The sequence below is a fragment of the Lissotriton helveticus genome, chromosome 4_2, assembly GCF_964261635.1.
Source record: "Lissotriton helveticus chromosome 4_2, aLisHel1.1, whole genome shotgun sequence".
Lineage (NCBI taxonomy): Eukaryota > Metazoa > Chordata > Amphibia > Caudata > Salamandridae > Lissotriton > Lissotriton helveticus.
In genome coordinates, this window is record NC_136064.1 from 65,178,151 (window position 1) to 65,200,753 (window position 22,603).

General features: G+C 46.9%; 1 protein-coding gene across 3 annotated transcripts in view; it reads left to right on the forward strand.

Annotated features, from left to right (window-relative positions):
- The window catches only part of STARD8 (StAR related lipid transfer domain containing 8), a 635,411-nt gene that overhangs the window by 577,194 nt on the left and 35,614 nt on the right, over positions 1–22,603 (forward strand). For all 3 annotated transcript variants that reach the window (XM_078640144.1, XM_078640145.1, XM_078640146.1), the window contains one exon: positions 21,868–21,931. In XM_078640144.1, coding sequence (XP_078496270.1) covers positions 21,868–21,931 — 64 coding nt within the window. The remainder of the gene's footprint in view (positions 1–21,867; positions 21,932–22,603) is intronic.

Below are 22,603 nucleotides of genomic sequence, written 5' to 3' on the forward strand. Positions count from 1 at the left end.
CTCGGTTTTATGCTGGACAAAGATCTTTCGTGCAAGGCGCAAATCAATCAGGTGACTTCCACCTGCTTTTATACCATCAAAATCCTCAGGAAAGTGCTACCATACATTCCGTCAGTACTAAAAAAGACGGTGATGGGGGCCCTGGTAATGTCCCGAGTGGACTATTGCAACGCACTCTACCTGGGCACTGGAGAAAAGCAGCTGACCAAATTACAGGCAATCCAAAATGCCGCAGCCAGGGTCCTGCTGAACCTACCGCGTCGCCATCCAACCTCTAAAGCCATACGCGAGCTTCACTGGCTACCTATTAGAAGCAGAATAAAGTTCAAAGCCCTCTGCCTGGTTCACAGGTCCTTGTATGGCAAGGGACCTGATGACCTTACCAAACTCCTTCCTCGGTACTCGCCGGCTCGAACTTTGAGATCAGCCAACCAAGACTTAATCTGCCAACCCAGAATTAGGAGAGCTCGTTGGGGCGGGAAATCTTTTTCCTACCAAGCCTCTAGTTTGTGGAACTCTCTGCCCCCCGCACTGCGCTCACAAAAATCCAAAATGTGTTTCAGAAAGGCACTGAAAACCTGGCTTTTCTCTCTGCAGTAGACTCTCGTTCACACCGCTTTCTCTGCACATTAGCGCCAAGACGCCGCGGCATTCGAGCGCTTTATAAATGTTTCAGTCAGTCAGTCAGTCAGTCAGTCATAGTCACTAAGAGATTATTATTTTTTTTTAAAGGTTTTATATAGCGCTGGTGTGGTGTTGTGTGTCATACATGGAATCAGGAACACTGCCGTGCTCCGGATTCCATGAGATGACAGTTACAACCCAGGTTGACATGATAGATGTGTTTTATCTGTCTCCATAATAAATCATCATTTAACATCCTCCTGACTCTGGAAGATACTTCATTTCACTGGCGACGATTGGAGAAGAACCGCAACTCAACCTGGAGTCCCTACCTGCATCATTACACCTCGTCTGATGCGGAGGATCACGAACTGTCCACAGCGGTGTCAGCGCTGTTTCCCCATCCACCTGAGCTTCAAAACGGTGAAATCGCCATTCTTGTGAGTAAATTTGGGAAGAGGCTGAGCAATTTCAACTGAAATCTGCATTCTCCGGTGAGTCGCGCTAGTCGCGCTAATTGAACCTGTGCGCATGCGCGTAAAAGACCCTGAACGAGACAACGCGCGAGACCAGTGCCTGAATGTGATCAGTGTCAGCGCGAGCCAAGCCTGAACGTGACCAACGTCTACACCAACGCGAGCTGCGCGAGCCATCCCAGTACCCATGCGTATGACGTCATAACGTCACAATTTAACGCACGGCGGCCATTTTAAGGAAAGAAACCTTCTACCTTCACGAAGATGATCGTTTTTATCAAACAAACCCACATTTCTACATCAAAATACACTGGAATGCAACAAAATTTATAAATGAAACTTTTGAAAAACTAAAACTACAATTTAGATATAAAAAAAAAAAATGTATTCATCATAACATTTTAAATACAGTACTAACACTATAATGGAAAGTTTTTCAGCACCGCCACCATTTCTACCTAATCCAGGCGAACCTATATTAGAATGGAAGAGATGGAAAGAAGGATTTCATGCCTATATAGAAGCTATTGGAGGAGAAGACTATACTGACAAGCGTAAATTAGCCATTTTAAAACACAGTTTGGGTGCGGAAGGAAGGCATGTCTTAAGCCATTTACCTTTGCCCACGGATGGTGTATCAACTTCTGATAACACGATTGATGTTTTTGAGGAGGCAATCAAACAATTAGACAAACAATATATAAAAAAAGTCAACATAGTAGTTGCACGTCACAAGTTTTTGAGTAGGGGTCAGTTACCAAATGAATCAGTTGACTCATTCATGAACGACTTAAGAGTTTTAGCATCCAAATGCATGTATTCAACGTTTCATGATCAGATGCTGCGTGATCAAATGGTTCACAAAATTGCTGACACCAAGCTTCAAGGGAAACTTTTAGATACGGAGGATTTGACTTTAGATAAAGCATTGGATATTGCTCATCGTTTTGAGAATATGAAACTTGGAGTGAAAGAACTTGCAGAAAAAAACATTGCCGAAATCAATCTTGTGAAAAAATCTAATTTTGAAGAAAAATCTTTCAGAAACAAAAACCAACAATTCCATCAAGGGAGAGAATTTGCATGTTTTAAATGTGGTAATCCAGATCACTTAGCAAATGACAGAAAGTGTCCGGCAATTGGTCAAATGTGCAGATATTGCAGAATGAAAGGTCATTTTAGCAAAATGTGTAGGAATAAGAATACGTTTAAGAATAGGAGTTTTAACCAAAAAAGAAGCTCAGATGAACATGTAAATGAAATTGAAGACGATTATTTAGAAGAAGAGTTTCTTTTTGCAGTGTACGAAGTCAACGCTGGTGAAAAAGATTCACCTTACTGCACCGTAAATGTTGGAGGGAAAGATATTAATGTCATGGCTGATTCTGGGGCAAAACGCACTCTCATAGGTGAAGAATGGGTGAAAGAATTTCCTGATCTAAAATTATCCCCTCCAGACGTAAAGTTACTTGTATATGACAAAAAACCCATTGATATTCTAGGGTTCTTTACAACATCCCTTAGTTTCAAAGGTAAAACAATCAATTCAAAGGTTTATGTAGCCAAAGATGGCTCTTGTTTGTTAGGTTGGCCTCAACAGAGAGACTTAATGATAAAATTAGATCCCAATCATCCTGAACAGGTACTAGGATATTCTGATTTAGTCATGAACGTAGAGTCTGATCTCGGCTCTGAATGTGAAAGAAAATTTCCTTTGGTTTTTTCGACCACCAAATTAGGTCTTTTGAAAAACTTTGAACACAAAATCATACTAAGGGAAGATGCCGTACCAAAAGTTCACAAAGTAAGGAATGTCCCATTACATCTGAGGGATGCAGTAAAATCTGAACTTAAAAAGTTATGTGATCTAGACGTCATTGAAGAGATAGAATCCTCTGTTTGGTTATCCCCAGTCGTTGTCGCTCACAAGCCCAACGGCAAAGTAAGACTCTGTGTAGATTTGAGGGATTTAAATGGAAATGTTTGGGTAGACAGACATCCTCTCCCTAATATTAATGAAATGTTCACAAAGTTGAAAGGGGCATCAATTTTCTCCACTTTGGACTTGTCAAATGCTTATCATCAAATAGCATTACACAAAGATAGTAAGCATTTGACATCCTTCATCACATCGGAAGGTGCCTTTAGATACAAGAGGATGCCGTTTGGCCTAATATCAGCATCTTCCGTTTTTCAAAGGATCATGCATAATCTTTTTAAAGACTTCGTCAATGTCTTATATTTCCAAGATGACATTTTAATTTTTGCATCCAATCAATATGATCATTCCGAAATTCTTTATAAAGTTTTATGTGTATTACAAGAAAGTGGTCTAACACTTACGAAAGAAAAATGTAAATTTGGTGTATCCTCTGTAGACTATTTGGGTCACACCATAAGTAAAGAGGGCATTTCCCCGAAAATGAATTTGGTCAAGGCCATAGAATTAGCTCCAGACCCTGTTGACAAGGATCAGCTCAGATCATTCTTAGGGCTTGCAGAATATTATTCAAAGTTTATTCCCCTGTTTTCCGACAAGACTGTAAACATGAGAAACTTGATGAAAAAAAATGTTCAATTTATTTGGGATGACAATTGCAAAAAAGAATTCTTGTTGCTAAAAAAGAATATCATATCTGCACCTGCATTAGCAACGTTTAATACTGCTAACAGTTCACTAATTATCACTGATGCAAGTAATGTAGGTGTTGGAGCAGTATTGATGCAACGTCAAAAGGGTCAGTTAGTGGCGATTGGGTTCGCATCTCGTCCTTTGAGGGATGCTGAAAGCAAGTATTCCACACTAGAAAAGGAGGCTCTAGCTTGCTGGTGGGGGATTGAATACTTCCGGAAGTATGTGTATGGCACTGAGTTTAAGCTATGGTCTGACCATCGTCCGTTGGTGGACTTATTCACTACCAAAGGATGTGGTAAAGCAACTTCAAGAATTGCCAGATGGCAGTACAAGCTTCAAGACTTTCATTTTAAAGTAGAATATATACCTGGCATTAGAAATGTCTTAGCTGACTGTTTATCTAGGTTGCCTGTGCCTGATGACAATGTTGTGGAAGAAGATAAGGATGAAGATAACGTAGTGTCTATATGTGAAGTCTCCAAAGGTTGTATTGATGAGGATGCATGGAAGTCAGCGTGTGATAATGATTCAATTATTGGTGATGTGAGCAAATTTGTAAAAACACAATGGCCTCGCAAAGAGTTGTTATCTGAAGAGTTTCTCCCTTTCTTTCATGTTGCTCAAGAATTATCCGTTGTAGGGGATGTTTTGGTTAGAGGTCAACAATTAGTGGTTCCTCATGACTTACAATCCAAGATTTTAGACATGGCTCACGAAGGTCATCCTGGGATGACATTCATGAAGAGAAGGATAAGGAGCGAATTCTGGTGGCCAGCAATGGACAAATGCATAGAACGTCAGGTTAGAGACTGTCTAGATTGCTGTTTAAGTGATAAATCTCAAAAACATATTAAGTGTGAATTATTTCCCATTTCTAGACCTTCACGTGTATGGGAAAGTGTGTCATTGGATATTGCTGGTCCTTTGTCATTTAACAAAAGTGTAATGTACGCAATAATTTTGGTAGACCAATTATCTCAGTGGCCTGAGGTAAAGATAGTAACCAGCATAACATCCAGTGTTGTGATCAAGTTCTTAAACGAAGTGTTTGAAAGGGAGAGTTTTCCAGAATCAATTACTACTGACAATGGGGTGCAATTTGTATCCTCGGAGATGAAAGAGTTTATGGAGCGTCATGGTATAAGGCATAGACGCGTGTCAGTGTATTATCCGAAAAGTAACGGCATCGTGGAAAGGTGGATTAGAGTATTTAAAGAAGGTCTTCAACTTGCCTTACAAAATGGAAAAGATTACAAACAAACCATTAGCGAAATTCTGTGGTGTTATAGAAACACACCCAGGAGCATGGGAGATTTATCTCCTTTTGAAAAGATGAGAGGGAGGAGGTGTTGTTCTAACCTATCTCAACCATGGATGAAAATACTTGACTCTAGGAAATCTGTTGACATTGATTGTGCTCCTTATGGTGGTTCTTCTCAGTTCAGTGTCAATGATTGGGTTCGTGTCAAGAAATGCAGGAATGTCAAGTCTGGTGAGTCTCGGTATTCCAAGCCTTTGATGGTCACGCGTGTAGGAAGGCAAGTTGTCGAACTTTCAGATGGAAATGTGTGGAACTTATCTAGGGTTGTTAAGGTTCCCAGATGGTTATGGCCCAAGGATGTGTTTCCAGAGCCTAAGTTTTTTTCTGGTTTGAAGTCTTCCAATAGTGCAAGTAATTGGAGGAAGTTCTCAGGTTCAACAACTCTTCATAGTTCTCCTAAAGTTAAGTCATCCTGCTCCACCAAAGACAATGTACTAGTTCATCGTGAACAAAGAAAATGTCATGTTCCAGTATGGTCAAAAGACTATCACTTTTATAAGTAATTCAATTTGAAAAACTTATATGTTGCTTATCAGATAATAGTATTTATATATTTCTTTCTTTTCATAACTTCTTGAAATGTAATATTTGCTAGTTCTTGTTATAAAGTAATTCTTGGTGTTTTTATAAATATCTTATTACGAAGGGGAATGTGTGGTGTTGTGTGTCATACATGGAATCAGGAACACTGCCGTGCTCCGGATTCCATGAGATGACAGTTACAACCCAGGTTGACATGATAGATGTGTTTTATCTGTCTCCATAATAAATCATCATTTAACATCCTCCTGACTCTGGAAGATACTTCATTTCAGCTGGCTAGACCCGGAGGTATCAGAGCGCTTTACATGAGCATCAGATCATAGTTACAGGTTACATAGTTACAAAGGTTACACAGTTATTAGAGCATGGAAACAGTTACTTGTAAGGTCAAGATAAACAATAAGCACAAATACGAAAGGGGGAAAGATTCAGGGGAGTGGGGAAGGAGCTGGGGAAGTACACAGGTAATGGAGGTGGGAAAGAGGAGGGGAGGGTGAAGGACACCGCAAGGAAAGAGGAGGGGAAGGGCGACAGGGACACAAACCGGTCAACGAGTCAAAGCTGCGTCCAAAGTCCAGTAAGCTGTGATCCCAGGGGAAGTGGTATCACTTCCCTATCTCTGTTGCGGGAGGCTCCCTATACACAGTGGACTCTCTCAGAGGGGTCTCCTGGTGGGAATGGAAACCTAGATTGAGGTTCTCATTCTTGCCATCGACGCACACAGCCAGGTTTGCCTTGTTTGTATAGAAACTTGAAATTAAGCTCCACTCCTGGTGTAGAATCATGCTCTTTGGCTCTGGTCACCTGGAATTACACTGCTCTCTGCTCCTGGCACAGTCACCTGTAGTTATAGTCTGCTAACGGGTTTAGCATTAACATCTAATCTAGGCTTGTGGGCATACTTCCTGTTTCGCTCCTAGCAGGGATTATTACCTTGTATAAAATTGGCTTTCAGCAGCTCTCTGTCCATTGATGCTGCACGTCAGTGGCACTTCGTATATCATTCCAGGCTCTTGAAAGCACTTTGCCTTTTGGTGCTGGATCTCAGTGCCATGTTGTCTATTATTGCTGGTTCTCAGTAGCACTTTGTCACTGCTGGCTCTTGATAGCACTTTACCCATTCATGCTGGCCCTCAATGGAACTTTGTATATCATTCCTAGCTGTCAATGGCACTCTGCCCATTGGCACTTTGGCAATTGTACCTTGTTCCTGGTGCTTTATGCTTATAATGGCTGGCGTTCGCTGTCACTTTATTGGCCCTTCGAGGTGCTTTCCAACTTGTTGTGAACCCCTGGGCCTTACTTTATAGTTCTTAAATGTTTTTTCTTAACCTGTGCCACAGCTGTTCATCCAACGCTTTGGGTTCTGAGTGTGATTTTGATTGAGTCTTGTACTCTGTGTCACTTTTACTAATGGTGCCTCCTATGACTGGTCTAGTTGATTGCATTTGATGGGTCTTTGCCCAGCATGCTGTGCCTCACTGTCGCTTTGGATGTAATCTGAGCCTGATGTCACTTTGCCTGTTGTACTGGAGCCAATAATAATTGCCACTTGGTGTGTAGCTGACACCCCTCCAAGGCACCTTTGCCATCTGTTCCTCATTGCCTGGCCTCAGTGGCCCTTTGGTAGTTTCTGTGCCCATTTTAACCTTTTTGCCCATCATTTATAGTACTCCCCATCACTTGGGGGCATATTTACAAAGAGGTCACGCAACGCAGCACAGCGCAGCAGGTAACGCTGCTGCACTGAGTTGCTTTAGTGGGAGAGAGCAATACTGGGCTATATCTACTTAGAAGTGAAGGGCCGCAGTTCTGCTCTCTCCCTGCGCTGGCACATTTGTGGCTGACCTGCAACAACGCAGACATGCTTGCACCATAGTGCAAGGATGTCTGTGTTGTACTCACCACAGATGTGTGCAGGAAGGAGGCCCTTCCTGCCCAAAATCTATGCACCGCGCATGCAAAGAGGAAAAAACAAGGATAAATTAAAACATTTCTCTCAGTTACGCCTGCCTCGGGCGGGTGCAGGATTTTGTTGCAAATCCCTGTCTAAAGTTCTTTGGAGATCTGGATTTGCGCATCACTCGTGGGTGGGTACATGGGAACAGTCATGCGCCAGCCACTGAACTCCGCCCTGACACAAAGTATTGCAGGGCACGGCACTGCAGAGCATTGGGTCACAAACCAACACAATTCGTGATTTGCATTGGTTTGTAATTCCCAACAGAAGGCTTTTGTGTTGGGTTGTGTTACAAAGTAACGCAAACCGGACATAAACTCTTTGCAAACCTGGGCCCTGCTCTGTAGTCTCAGGCCCTCCATGCCACTTTGGTCGTTGGTGTCTTCTGTGCACTTTGTCCGTCGTTGGCATACCCCCCTCCACCTGATCTGCAGTAGTCCACCCTCAGTGGCAGTTCGGTGGTGGCTCTTGCCCTGGGGGCCACTTTGACTGCCATTGATGGCTCTCCTTGTGACGTGCGCTGTTGTAGACGCCCCTGGGTGACGCTGTGCCCATCATCCCTGGGCCTCAGTGTCACGTGGAGTCTCATCCCTGGCCCTCGGTGCCACCCTCCTGGCAGCGGCGGCCCTTCACCTGTGCTCTGCTCTGCTCCCAGGCCCAGGGGCCATCTTGGGCGCGCGGCCCCGCCGCCGGCGCGCGCCGGATGTGCCCTTTCTGAGGGAACATAATGCTGCCGCGTCCCACTGATAAAGCCCTGAAAGGGCGGCTGTCCTTCGAACACACGGTCCCATTCATAGGCACGCTGCGCCGACGCCCCCTGTCCCGCTGCCAGCCCTGCGCGAGGCCTTTGATGCCCGCCTTTGTTCTGCAGCCAAGAGGCGGCTGCGGAGACCGAGGGAGGGGTGACCCCGCCAAGGCTGCGGCTCGAAGGCTGCCTCTGAGGCCCTGCAGGCGGCTCTGAGGGGGTTGGGGCCCCAAGCAAAGGCAACGGGGCCCTCTGCGCCCTTCCTGGGGGGCCACAGTGGCAAGACTGCATGGACGTCTGCAAAGTTTCCCAGATCCAAGTGGGACTAGTTGCTCCAGCCCAGGTTTTTCCTTTGCATTCTGGGACTGGTAGTCCTGGATGTATAATACGATAAACAGACCACAAGTCCCAGAATGCACAGTGAAAATCAGGACAAGAGAGGGTGCACGCGCATAGACTGGGGACACTTCACGTGGCCGGCTGCCTCTGGCACACATGGCATTGCCCCCTGGGTTCAGGGACCACGAGAGGCAACAGGAGTTAAACAGGACCCCAAGAGCCAGATTTACTTCCTGCCTTGTCCACTCTGTGTCATTTCCTTCGAGGGCTGTAGAGGGACTCTTAGCTGAGAGCAGAGGTCAATGCTGTGGGGCCATCAGGTGTCAGGGGGCGGGGGCCACACCCACAGCTCGTTGGCATTTTGGTGAATAATCGTCCGTGGGTGTTGCCACCTCCCTGGATTTTTACCCAAATATTTGTGCAGATGTTTTATGTGTATTATTTCTATATTGGATGGTTTTGATAGTCCAGTTCTAATTAAAAACTAGAACTGAACATTCTTGAAATTGGCCAGATATGGTGTGCTACAAAAACCACAATTGTCACCATGCAAGCCATAAACCGCACCCGAAATGCAATGGTCGTGAACTCACTACATTTACACAAATAAATAACAAGCCTTAACAATAAAACGGGCTTAAATGACAGCACATAGCTTAACATAGTATATTGCACTCACTGTGACATCATCAATAATGCCACCTATGTGGTCACATGTAATACAACTAAAGATGTCACATTGTGGGCAGCACCAGAGATAGAAGCAAACCAAAAAAAATGGTTTTCGGTGGAAATATTCTTAACCGCTGTTACAGAGTCCCTGTCACCAACGCGGTTTGTGTCTCTACATTGCATAATGTGCTTTTGCGCACATGAAGAGAATACGTGCGCGCACCGGCACGCGCCTTGGTGCCAGTAGATATGGGCGCTTTCCAAGGTGCGGGTGACCTGTTTCGCTCCCTCTGAGCCCTTCTGTGCTCCTTATCAGGAGGGGCGTGCCCGAGTCGGGCTCACATTGCGGTAGAAGTCGAATCCCTGTTGCAATGACCCCTGCACGTGGCAGCGTGACGCAAGCAAAGAGTGCAGACTCCATCGGAGCCGCCTCGGTGGCAAGAGGACTGCAGCGCTGCATGGCACAGGCGGCACGGCCGCTGTAGAGCCGAGAGAACACTACAGGACGGCAGGGACCTGCGGTAATGACTGTGGAGAGCAGAAGTGCCAACGAGCAGCTTCGAAGCGCCTCTTCACCGACACCAAGCCAGGTGCTGCCCTGCACACGGCACCCGTGAGCGCGCGCTGCGCGCAAAAGAAGCTGCTGTTCTCACACCACATCTGGGCCCCGCCAGCACGAGCGGGCAGCTCCTGTTCTCACCACATCTGGGCCCCACCAGCCTTAAGCCTCGAGCTGCTCTCACAGAACAGGTGCCCTCCACCAGCAAGCCCACAGCTGCTCCAGTCGAGAGGACCCCACCCCCTCCATCACACCGACCGAGAGGCCTAAAATGTGAGTACTGTCAACACAGCCTTTTTTCCACTTGTGTGTTGGGTGCTGCAAAGGCTTATGGGAAAAGATTGACGTTTTGTGAGGCGAAGTGCCCTGGCATTTGACGTTGATAGGGGATAAATGCAGTGCTTGAAATGGGAAAACAGAAGTGCAGGTACTCTGTAACAGAGAACCTGCTTGTTTCTGAGAAGTATCTTGTTTCTAAAAAAAAAGTGTCGGTACTCCGTACCGGAAGGTACCGGCCCATTTAAAGCACTGGATAAAGGTTAGTTGTACACATTTACTCCAGGCTAGCTGGGGTAGTGACGGCTGGCGACAGCACAGCTGCCATGTGACACCTCCACCCCGCACCCACAACTCCTGGCTTTTTAACCAAATTTCTTTGAAGCAGGATAGCCAAACACCCCGAAATATCGGCCGACTTACAGGAAATCAAGAGAGAGCGCCCTGTCCCTGCCCGGCTGCTGGTATCACAGCAGCACCGCCCTGTCAGGTAATGTCCCCCTGATGGACTCTGCCCCAGCCCGCCTAGCACAGGCACTGGACTGTGGTGAAGCCGCTCCGTCTTCCCAGGGCCCGGTTCAGCTCTGCTCTTAAACGGTGCCTGTGTTGATAGAGCCACGTCTTTGAAAGGCCCGCCCTGCTGCAGTCCCTGACCCCGGACTGAGCGCCTTTCTTGACTGAAACCTCACCAACAATTGCTCTTTAAGAGTTGCTGCAGCGCCCAGACTCCAGGCGCCCGGAGGTGGGCGCTACCCGGGGGAGCTGGGCAGACCCCCGGGCGCCTCTGCTGCGGGCGCAGAGAAGGCGGCCTTTCACTTCAGGTGCGGGAGCAGAAAGTGTTTCTAATCTCCACAAATGTTTCAACGACCGCAATCAATGTGAAATCTGGCCTGACCTGAGCTGCCGGGAGTTGGGGAAGGGGTGAGGGCGACAGCGGAGGCTGAGCCCGAGGAGGGAAGGACCCTCGCTGTGAGGAGAGCTGAGCGAGCGGCTGCGCTTTTAGTGATGGCGAGATAAGAAGCATTTCGTAAAGAGCCCGTTCTTTGCAAGAAAGAGAGCAGATCTCTTAGTTACTTTCCAAAAAACAAGCATTGGTGCTGCTTGAAGCTGCAGTTATTACCCGGAGTTTAATCTTTAGGTTCCACTCCCCCTCCACCCGGGTGTCTGCGTCCATCACCCGGACATTTATCCTGTCTCCCCCTCCTCTCCCCTCCCTCGCCTCTGTGCGTTTGTTTCATTCCCTTCACCTCTCCTGCAGCCTCCTGCAGTAGAACAGATTCACGTTTCAATCTAGCCTGTGTTCAAAGCCTTCGAGCGCTGCCCGCACTCATGGGTGAATGAATGCTCTCAACACAGGGACAGCCAAGGAAACATATGTGCCAAGGCGCTCTCAACACAGGGACAGCCAGGGCAACATATGGGCCAAGGCGCTCTCAACACAGGGACAGCCAGGGCAACATATGGGCCAAGGCGCTCTCAACACAGGGACATCCAAGGCAACATATGGGCCAAGGAGCTCTCAACACAGGGACAGCCGAGGAAACATATGTGCCAAGGCGCTCTCAACACAGGGACAGCCAGGGCAACATATGGGCCAAGGCGCTCTCAACACAGGGACAGCCAAGGCAACATATGGCCAAGGCTCTCTCAACACAGGGACAGCCGAGGCAACATATGGGCCAAGGCGCTCTCAACACAGGGACATCCAAGGCAACATATGGGCCAAGGAGCTCTCAACACAGGGACAGCCAAGGCAACATATGGGCCAAGGAGCTCTCAACATAGGGACAGCCAAGGCAACATATGGGCCAAGGAGCTCTCAACATAGGGACAGCCAGGCAACATATGGGCCAAGGCGCTCTCAACATAGGGACAGCCAAGGCAACATATGGGCCAAGGAGCTCTCAACATAGGGACAGCCAAGGTAACATATGGGCCAAGGCGCTCTCAACACAGGGACAGCCAAGGAAACATATGGGCCAAGGCTCTCTCAACACAGGGACAGCCAAGGAAACATATGGGCGAAGGCGCTCTCAACACAGGGACAGTCAAGGAAACATGGGCCAAGGCTCTTTCAACATAGACAGCCAAGGAAACATATGGGCCAAGGCGCTCTCAACACAGGGACAGCCAGGGTAACATATGGGCCAAGGCGCTCTCAACATAGAGACAGCCAAGGAAACATATGGGCCAAGGCGCTCTCAACATAGAGACAGCCAGGGTAACATATGGGCCAAGGCGCTCTCAACATAGAGACAGCCAAGGAAACATATGGGCCAAGGCGCTCTCAACATAGAGACAGCCAGGGTAACATATGGGCCAAGGCGCTCTCAACATAGAGACAGCCAAGGAAACATATGGGCCAAGGCGCTCTCAACACAGGGACAGCCAGGGTAACATATGGGCCAAGGCGCGCTCAACATAGAGACAGCCAAGGAAACATATGGGCCAAGGCGCTCTTAACATAGAGACAGCCAGGGTAACATATGGGCCAAGGCGCTCTCAACACAGGGACAGCCAAGGCAACATATGGGCGAAGGCTCTTTCAACATAGAGACAGCCAAGGAAACATATGGGCCAAGGCGCTCTCAACACAGGGACAGCCAAGGCAACATATGGGCGAAGGCTCTCTCAACATAGAGACAGCCAAGGAAACATATGGGCCAAGGCGCTCTCAACACAGGGACAGTCAAGGAAACATGGGCCAAGGCTCTTTCAACATAGAGACAGCCAAGGAAACATATGGGCCAAGGCGCTCTCAACACAGGGACAGCCAGGGTAACATATGGGCCAAGGCGCTCTCAACATAGAGACAGCCAAGGAAACATATGGGCCAAGGCGCTCTCAACACAGGGACAGCCAGGGTAACATATGGGCCAAGGCGCTCTCAACATAGAGACAGCCAAGGAAACATATGGGCCAAGGCGCTCTCAACATAGAGACAGCCAGGGTAACATATGGGCCAAGGCGCTCTCAACATAGAGACAGCCAAGGAAACATATGGGCCAAGGCGCTCTCAACACAGGGACAGCCAGGGTAACATATGGGCCAAGGCGCTCTCAACATAGAGACAGCCAAGGAAACATATGGGCCAAGGCGCTCTCAACATAGAGACAGCCAGGGTAACATATGGGCCAAGGCGCTCTCAACATAGAGACAGCCAGGGTAACATATGGGCCAAGGCGCTCTCAACACAGGGACAGCCGAGGCAATATATGGGCCAAGGCGCTCTCAACACAGGGACAGCCAAGGCAACATATGGGCCAAGGCGCTCTCAACACAGGGACAGCAGAGGCAACATATGGGCCAAGGCTCTCTCAACATAGAGACAGCCAAGGAAACATATGGGCCAAGGCGCTCTCAACACAGGGACAGCCAAGGCAACATATGGGCGAAGGCGCTCTCAACACAGGGACAGCCAAGGCAACATATGGGCGAAGGCTCTCTCAACATAGAGACAGCCGAGGCAACATATGGGCCAAGGCGCTCTCAACATAGAGACAGCCAAGGAAACATATGGGCCAAGGCGCTCTCAACACAGGGACAGCCAAGGAAACATATGGGCCAAGGCGCTCTCAACACAGGGACAGCCAAGGCAACATATGGGCCAAGGCGCTCTCAACACAGGGACAGCCAAGGAAACATATGGGCCAAGGCGCTCTCAACACAGGGACAGCCAAGGCAACATATGGACCAAGGCGCTCTCAACACAGGGACAGCCAAGGCACCATATGGGCAAATGCTCGCTATACATAAGGGTCTAGTTTGCGAGATATAAAACTTTTGAAATAAATAAATAAAATACATAGAGACAGCCAAGGCAACATATGGGGGATTGCTGTTCAAACATAGTGACAGGTACAGTATTGTATGGGGCTTTGGCAATGGCGTATCACAAAGATAGCCATAGCAGCATATGGGCCAGTGGTCATCAAACACAGATACAGTAAATAAAGGGCAAATGCTACTCAAAATTTGGGATCTGACCTTCATCGTCTCACTGTTGCTTCATTCTTGTATCTCCCACACCCTTCTTCTCTTCTTTATCTGTTAGCATAGCGTACCACACACAGTGCACACGGTCGCACCATCTATGTGTTAACGAGGCCCTCTGTCCCCTTACCATGATGTGAGATCCCCCAGGCTACTTGTACTGCATTAAATAATTTGTGCTGCCACTCTAATATGGCCGCCTACATGTCTGACACCCGCTGCGACACGCCATCTCCCATAGTCAATAACACAGGGTTGCCCCTGTGTGTGCCAGTCACCGACTCTTATTCCTGGAGGGCTGAATCAGTCTTCCACCCTAGCAGGACTCATTTTATTTATTTATAAAGTTTTATATAGTGCGAACTGGACTCGAAAGGGTATCAGAGCGCTTTACATTTAGGATTGTTGCGTTACAAGTTACATCAGATACAAGAGCATAGTAAGGTACAGTACACATAAACGAAATGGCTTCTAATGCCGTGGTCCTAATAATAGCCATTATTCACGTGTCTGTGGACATTTCCACTTGATTCAAATAGCAGGGGCGAGTGCATCGGTTCCATCTGCCCCACTACACTCGGCCTCATTGCTCCACTGTTGCTTCCCAGGGAGTAACGTTATTAAAAACTGATATGCATGGGAACGCCAAACTAATCCTGCTAATCCAGGCTAAGCCAAATGCCAAAGATATTTAATCGCTCGGCCTCAGCATGCTATTAAGACACGGGCTGGGCAGCTGCCTTCACACTGCGTCTGTTATGATTGGACGATCTATTGGCAGCAGTTTCTCATCACTAATGCGTTGCCGGCCATTGAAGGACACTAAAATCTTCTCTATTGGAGTGTGTAGGTTTACTTGCGCGTTTGGGGAGGAGGGTGAGGCTATGGCCCGTCGCCAGCACCATTTGTCCTGGGCCCCCATGGCTCCATCACTAGAGCTATTGTATGCTGCCTGTGGCTAGTGGCAACACAGAAACAAGCATTGGGAAATTCAATAGGTCTTGCGTATGCAACGGGTACGGTGTGTCAATGTGTTCTAGACAGGTTGTACAACAGCGTGGCTGCTGTTCAGCATGGCTAAACGATAGCGGTGTAATAGAGAGTGGAGTGTTGTAGAGTGTTGTAGAGTGTCATGGAGTAGAGCAGAGTGTTGTCAAGTGGAGGATTGTGGAGTGGTGTAGAGTGGAGTACAGTGGAAGGGCATGGAGCGAGCGGTGTAGAGAGGAGTAGAGTGGAGTCGTGTGTCATGGAGTAGAGTGAAGTGGCATAGATTGGAGTAGAGTGGCCTAAATATAAGTGGCACAGAAGGGAGTGGTGTAGAGTGTCATAGTGGAGTGATGTCGAATGGAGTGGAGTGGCATAGCGTAGAGTGGAGTACAATGTCATAGAGTGAAGTGGCGTAGAGTGTCATAGAGTGGAGGCGCACAGAGTGGAGTAGAGTGGAGTGTCATAGAAGGTAGTATGCATGATGTGGTAGCGCGATACGGACAACACTTTTTCAACTGAAATGACTAATACATTTGCATAGAACAGTTTTTACTGATAAAATTATACAGCACACAAACGATAATGTGTGGAAATGGTATCACCAATCGTATTGATTTGTTTAGATCATATTAAAATATTGAACTCCAACACACTTCAGAAGTACAAGCAAACGTGCTTCGTTTGTGCTTTCCTAATTCTGATGTATTCTAAAATATTTGCACAGTTTTCTTACAGACATTTCAGTGTAGTTGTATGCTAGAAAAAAGCCTTGCCTTTCACACCCCAGATTGTCAGATACATCCTCTCACTTTGAAGTCAGAGAAAGAAAAGTAAAGAACACGCTTCCATGGAAGACAAAGCCTGCATTTGACCTCTGTCTTTGAATGCACAGCAAAAACAAAAGTTAAAGGGCTGTTTACAGAAAGAGAGTACTCATGGAAGAATACAAGGAGGTGGTAATCAGGCTATGCTCCACTGGAGGGACTAAGACATGCTGGACAGCCTAAAACAAATAAAGCGAGCAAAAATAATGCAAGCAACGGTGAGTTGCAAAACACAAAGGCAATGGTAAGCAATGAGCAGAATGCATTCCTAGGGCAACATTCAGAAAGTCCTCAAGAGGTCTTTAGCAACCATAGAGCTGTGCTATTTGGTAGGCTTTGTTGAAAAAACCAAGGCAGTGCCAAACGCATTATGTCTAAATACCTCTCACTGCAAAGCAGTGATTGTTTGAATATGATGTTCTATGTATATGTGTATATATCTGTATCTCTCTATACATACATACATATGTCTCAGACCTGACATGGTGCCACCGTATGCCCACACACCTTCAGCCCCTTCACACAGTATCCTCAGGACGTCGATGGTAGCCTTAGGACATTTTGTGTTTATTGCATACATTTTTAAAGGGAAGTGACTGGGGGGAGGGGAGCGCATAGTGGTGCCTTAAGCTGTCCTCCACATTAAGCCCTGTCGCCCTCAAGTCCCCGCTCTCTCCTCGCACATGGTGATTTTCTGATGTAATATATATCGTGCCCTCATGCCAGCTGCTGGAGATCTCACGTGTGGTGCAGCGGCCAGGGCAGCTGACTTCGGAGCACAGGGTTTACGGTTCGATCCCCGGCTCCGGGGAAGCTCCGCGCAGCACCATGTGACTCTGGGCAATAGCTCACTTAATTTCCACGACGGCCCCCAGCGCCTTGAGACCCGTAAGGGTGAGTAGTTCGCGCTTTACAAATACGGTTACGTAGAAACGTCATGGCTCCCTCATCCCCCCCCCAGCCCCATGGCCTCTTTCTCCATGGATTCCCTCATGTCGACCCTGGAATAGTGCCCCCATCTCCAAAGGTGATCTCCCCCATGCATTTCATTTGTTTAATAGCGCTACTCATACCAGTGTAGGGTGTTCGAGCATTTTACATCACACACATTATACAGAGACAAAGATTCATACATGTGTAAATCAGCCTTTAGAAAATGTGACATAAGACAATAAGGGTTACAATGTGTAGGAATCACGTGTCATCTGGTCTAGCAGGCAATACATTTTAAGAGTGTTTAGTCTGGAGAAGCACAAACTCAGGATTTAAAATGTATCACACAGTGTCTGGATTTACTAATAAAAATGTATTTCTATCCAAACAAACCCTTTATAGCAACATTTAAAGACAAAGAAAGACTCTGGGGGAAAATAACATTGTAACCAATGCCATACTGTTTGCATGCAGCCCTTTGATGACAGTTCATAGGCCACTGTGCTACATTAGGATTGTAATTTATGATTTGCAAGTAACAAAAGCATGTCTAGGACAAAAGCAGTAACCTACTGAGCAATCCACATAAAATAGAGTTCTGTGATCTGCATGGTACAGTTCCTTGCAGCAGGCATATTAACCTTCTGCGCTTCCTTGTGATGAGTCAAAACTTCCACTAGACAAAACTCTGATCTCTCTCCAGCAGGAACATTGATCAGCAGAGTTATCTTTGCATTTTAACTGTTGCCTGAAAAATGCTGACTCTGCAGCAGGTGCTTTTAAATGCATAAGTTATTTCTACACACAGCTCCCCAGAGATCATGCACCAGGTGCAGCTGCACCGGTTGCACCTCCATAAAGCTGACTCTTATAATCATGGACACTAGCATTATGCAACAAGGGAGGACCAAATTATGCAGTCTGGATAGGCAAATTATGTGGCGTAGTGCCGCTTATTTTGTTATGGTATTACTTTGTCATTTTGACACGTTAACACTGGACAAAGGTTTTACCTCATTTTAGTTCCAGTACCAGAATATCGACCTATTCAATGCAAAAGATCTGTTCGAATGGTGGGGTTTACACTGGCTTTAATGTAAACAATCTAGGGCTACTTCAAAAACGAATTATCTCAAAACATAGTAAGGTAAAAAACAAAAGTGACACTACACTGCCTACCTTTCTTCCTCTGCAGGAATGTCAGATCTCTTCGCTCTAGTTCCAAAAATCTTCTTACCACCTCTAGATTCAACAAAACACTCTCGGGGGGGGGGGGGGGGAACCTTCCAGGCCTGTGCCGCATCCCTCTGGAACAAACTCCCTCTTGACATCCGGATGATCCAGGACGAGCTTCCTTTTCATAAGGCACTAAAAACATTCCTCTTTTGCTAAATCCCTCAGGAGTAAGATTTATTTACACTCTCAGAAGCGCCGGGACACCCCGTTGGGGTAGCCGTGCGCTATATAAAATACACTAAATAAATAAATAAATACAATGATTAGAAAAGTACAAAAATAATTTATTAAACTTCAAAATTATTTTGATAAATATAAAACACACATATAGAAAAAGGTCATACAGAGACTGACAATTAAACAACATTTTGACCGCATTCATACAATACACAAGCATGCTACATTCTAATGATCATATTGATATATATGATCTTCTTAATGAGAGCAGTTTAATTTGCAATTAATGTAGCAAAACAACTTGATGAACACATGATTTTTTGGGTGGTTTCCAGAATAACTCTACGCGCGTTTCGACAGACTACTGCCTTCATCAGGAGTTCCACCACCGAATATTGTGCTCTGTAAAACTGGCTTCCATGTAGGGCAATGTTCTAGAGCATGTTTGTTCTCTTGTGGGGGTCGGGGATGAGGAGAGGGGTTAATTTACAAAGCGTGACCGCTATAAGGGTGTATCTCTGTAGGCATTCATGAACCTTCAAACGATTTCCAGCCTAGTTGGTGAACAAAACGTAAGTTCGAGGAATTCTGGCGTAAGTGTGCATTTAGGTTCGAAACTCCCCCGGGAAACACATTGTCATGGGATGTGGCTGAGGTGACTTCGTGAGCTGATTCGTTTCATGTGGAGAAGAAAAGAAAACAAGCATTGGCAATGCCAATAAATCTTGCACATGTGTGAGTTAGAGCTATTGGCGTTATAAATGACAGTTTTTCACACACGTGTTTTGGTTTGGAGTGCAGTACATGTATGTGGTGTACATTAGAATTGTTAGTTGTGGAATTGTGTGGTATGGAGTGGATTTGTTTAGTGGGATTATGTCTACGTTTCCCTCAACCATAATAATGCGTGCCATCCATTAATATCAATGGGGCAACCCGGTTGTGCACGGAACCTGGGGATAGTTACATGAAGCGAACAGTGGTTCTGCTACACAATTTGTCGAGAACCTTTCCCTTTTTTATACCATTCATTGGAGATCTCACATTGTTGGCTATAAAATAAGAAAGGTTCTCGACAGATTGTGTAGCAGAACCACTGTTTGCTTAATATAATCATGTGTACAGAAACATTGTGCAAATTGTACATGCTTCCCCTGTCACCCTGTGAAAGAATGAATTGTGTTCTGCTCTAAGGAGCACGCAGAAGTGGATAACGCTGCGTGCCCTGCAAGTACACACAGGGCAACACGAACAAAGGGAGACACTCACTGGAAGGCACTGGAGAGAGCCCGACTTGGGGGGAAAACATTACAAGTACACACTGGAAGCCACTCGGAAGACGTAAAGAAAGGGAGACGGTCATAGGAAGGCACTGGGAAGACAGACATGTGGAGATGCTGTAACAAGGAAACACAGGAAGACACTCGGAAGATGTAAACAAAGAGACACATTCACAGGAAGTCACTGGGGAGAAACCAGCATGGGGGTACCACTTCACAAATATACACAGGAAGACACCTGGAAGAGACAGCCATGGGGAGACACAGTTACAAGTACACACAGGAAGACACCTGGAAGAGACAGCCATGGGGAGACAGAGTTACAAGTACACACAGGAAGACACCTGGAAGAGACAGCCATGGGGAGACAGAGTTACAAGTACACACAGGAAGACACTTGAAAGACAAACAAAGAGACACAGCCACAGGAAGAAACTGGGGAGAGACCGACATAGGGAGTTACTGTCACAAGCATGCACAGGAAGACATAGGCATTGGGAGACACTTGTCCCAAGTATACACAGAAAGGCACTTGGAAAACACAGACATGGGGAGATGCAGCAACAAGTACACACAGGAAGGCACTCGGAAGACACAAGCAAAGGGAAACAGTCACAGGAACAGACTGCGGAGAGACTGGCCTGGGAAGACAGACACCATCACAAGTCTACACAGGAAGACACTGTGGAGAGACCGACATGGGAAGACACAGTCACAAGTAGATACATGAAGACACTAGCGAGACAGCTAGATGAAGACAAGGGGGAGAGACAGACATGGGGAGACACAGTCAGAGGAAGACACAGGGTAGGGCCAACCACTGGGAGATACAGGAAGACATGCAGGAAACAAAGACACCGAGAACATTGGCCATTGGGATACTACAAGGATCAGACAATTGGAGGTGTAGGAAAAAAAGACTTAAGCAGTGCTTAATTTGTGCCTGTGTTTGCCTGTACTCAGCTCTGGTACTTATTTTCAATCCCAAGCACTTATGAGACTATAACACAAGATGGTGCTCTCTGCCTATGTTTGAGCAATGCTGGCCAGAATGTTTAACCGCTTTGCTGCAGCCCGTGCGGGAGAATTCCACGTGTGCGGGGTTTGGACAGCCCCCGGCCATCCTCCGCATACGCCCACCGTGACGTCAGACCGCCGGGGGCCATCCGACGCACCGAAGCGGCTAACAATTCAATACACCAAAACATATACAGCACTAGAACTTCAGGCATTCCCTAAATCTCGAGGTGACCTGGAACTGTCCAAAATATCACACTTGTTCAAGTGTGATGATGATTAACCTCTTGCGTGCTCATGACGAGCTGAGCTCGTCATGAGGCACGGTTGCGCTGTTCTGATGACGAGCTTAGCTCGTCATGACCTCCGCGGAACGCCCATGCGGGGATAATTCCCCTACGGTGCTGGGCGTTCCATTCAAACGGGTGGAGTCATGACGAGCTCAGCTCGTCATCAGCACAGCGCCACTGTGCTGAGTGCACCGCGTCACGAGCACTGCAGCGCCGCTCACGCCCGCTCCCATCGCGGGGGAATTAGCCCCGTGGCGAAGGGGTTAATAAGCAATGTTTACAATAGCATTTTGTCAGCATTGGTAGGAATTGTGGGTGCAAGACCTTCGGCCCTGGTACTTATAGTTTTACAAATTAAGCACTGGACTCATGGAAACTTTGAGGACCAGAACTTGGGCGGGGATCAGGAGACACAGACATAAGGAGAAACGGAGAGAGGGGGAAAGGGGGAAACACGGATCTTGGGTAAACGTAGACACTGGTTCACTCATCAGCATAGTAATACATTGGTACACTCCAAATACATCAACCGGGGTATACACAGGATGTCTGCAACATGGGACGGCACAGACGCAGGGCGAACAGGGCTTGAGGACGCACTCAGAGAGATGAACTCAGCGACACACAGAGTGACAGTGGTGGGGCACTTGGAGACGTGGGAGGATGCAGTGACACAGTCACAATCAGGCATGCACAAAGGTAGACATACACAAAGAGCTGGTGGGATGTGCAGCATTACACAGAAGCTATACTCCACAAAACAAACCATGGCATACAGGTTAACACCCAGCGAAGTGGCAACGCACCACCCGAAGGCTGTGTTGTAACACCTTAGCAGTCGCGGAAGGGTACTACACAAACGCAGAGTAACAAAACATAGTGTACCCGTTTGACTTTGCTTTTCCTGCCAAGCGTTTGTAATGTGATTGCACCCTGTAGATACTTGCTCCAGCTCTAACCTTTCTCTGCTTCTCTTCCAGGAGGCTGATGACCCTCAACTCCTGCGCCTCCATGAAGCTGGAAGTCCACTTTCAGCATAAGCAGGTAGGCACGACTCATGGGGCGGCACGGTGTGGGCACCAGGTCATAAAAGAAGGTCACCTGTCCAGCAACTGCATATATTGCACAGGGATGATGCCCTCAGCTGAAGTATGGAAAGTAGTTGTGGAGACAATAGATTTTGTGGGTGCTTGTGTATTGCAGAAGCAACAGCCTATTGTCTCCAACACATTAAAACATGTGCACAGAGTAGGCTTTGGATCAGCCCCATGCTCTTGACTGGATGGCTTTCTTGTGTATTGCATTTCCCAGCTACAATATGCAGTAGATTTCTTACCTGTTCTGTGTTTGTACTCTTCTGGGTCAAATATCTGCTTTGCATGTTCTGATTGGACGACTCGTATCTTTCCACTGGACGACTCGTATCTTTCCACTGGATGACTCGTATGTTTCCACTGGACGACTCGTATCTTTCCACTGCTTACATTGAGGGAACTACTTTCTTTCTTTTCACACTCCATGAGACTGCATTTGTTTTCTTGCACCCTCCCTCTACTTTGTGTGTTGCTTCCCACTTTACATCCTTGAACCCCCCTCGCTCTTCGAGTTATGTCACAGCTCTCCGTATCACTCACTGACCTGCCTCAGGAGCATTTCTTCTCTACAGTGTTCTGATTGGATGACTTGTATCCTTCCATTGCCTAAATTCAGGAAACA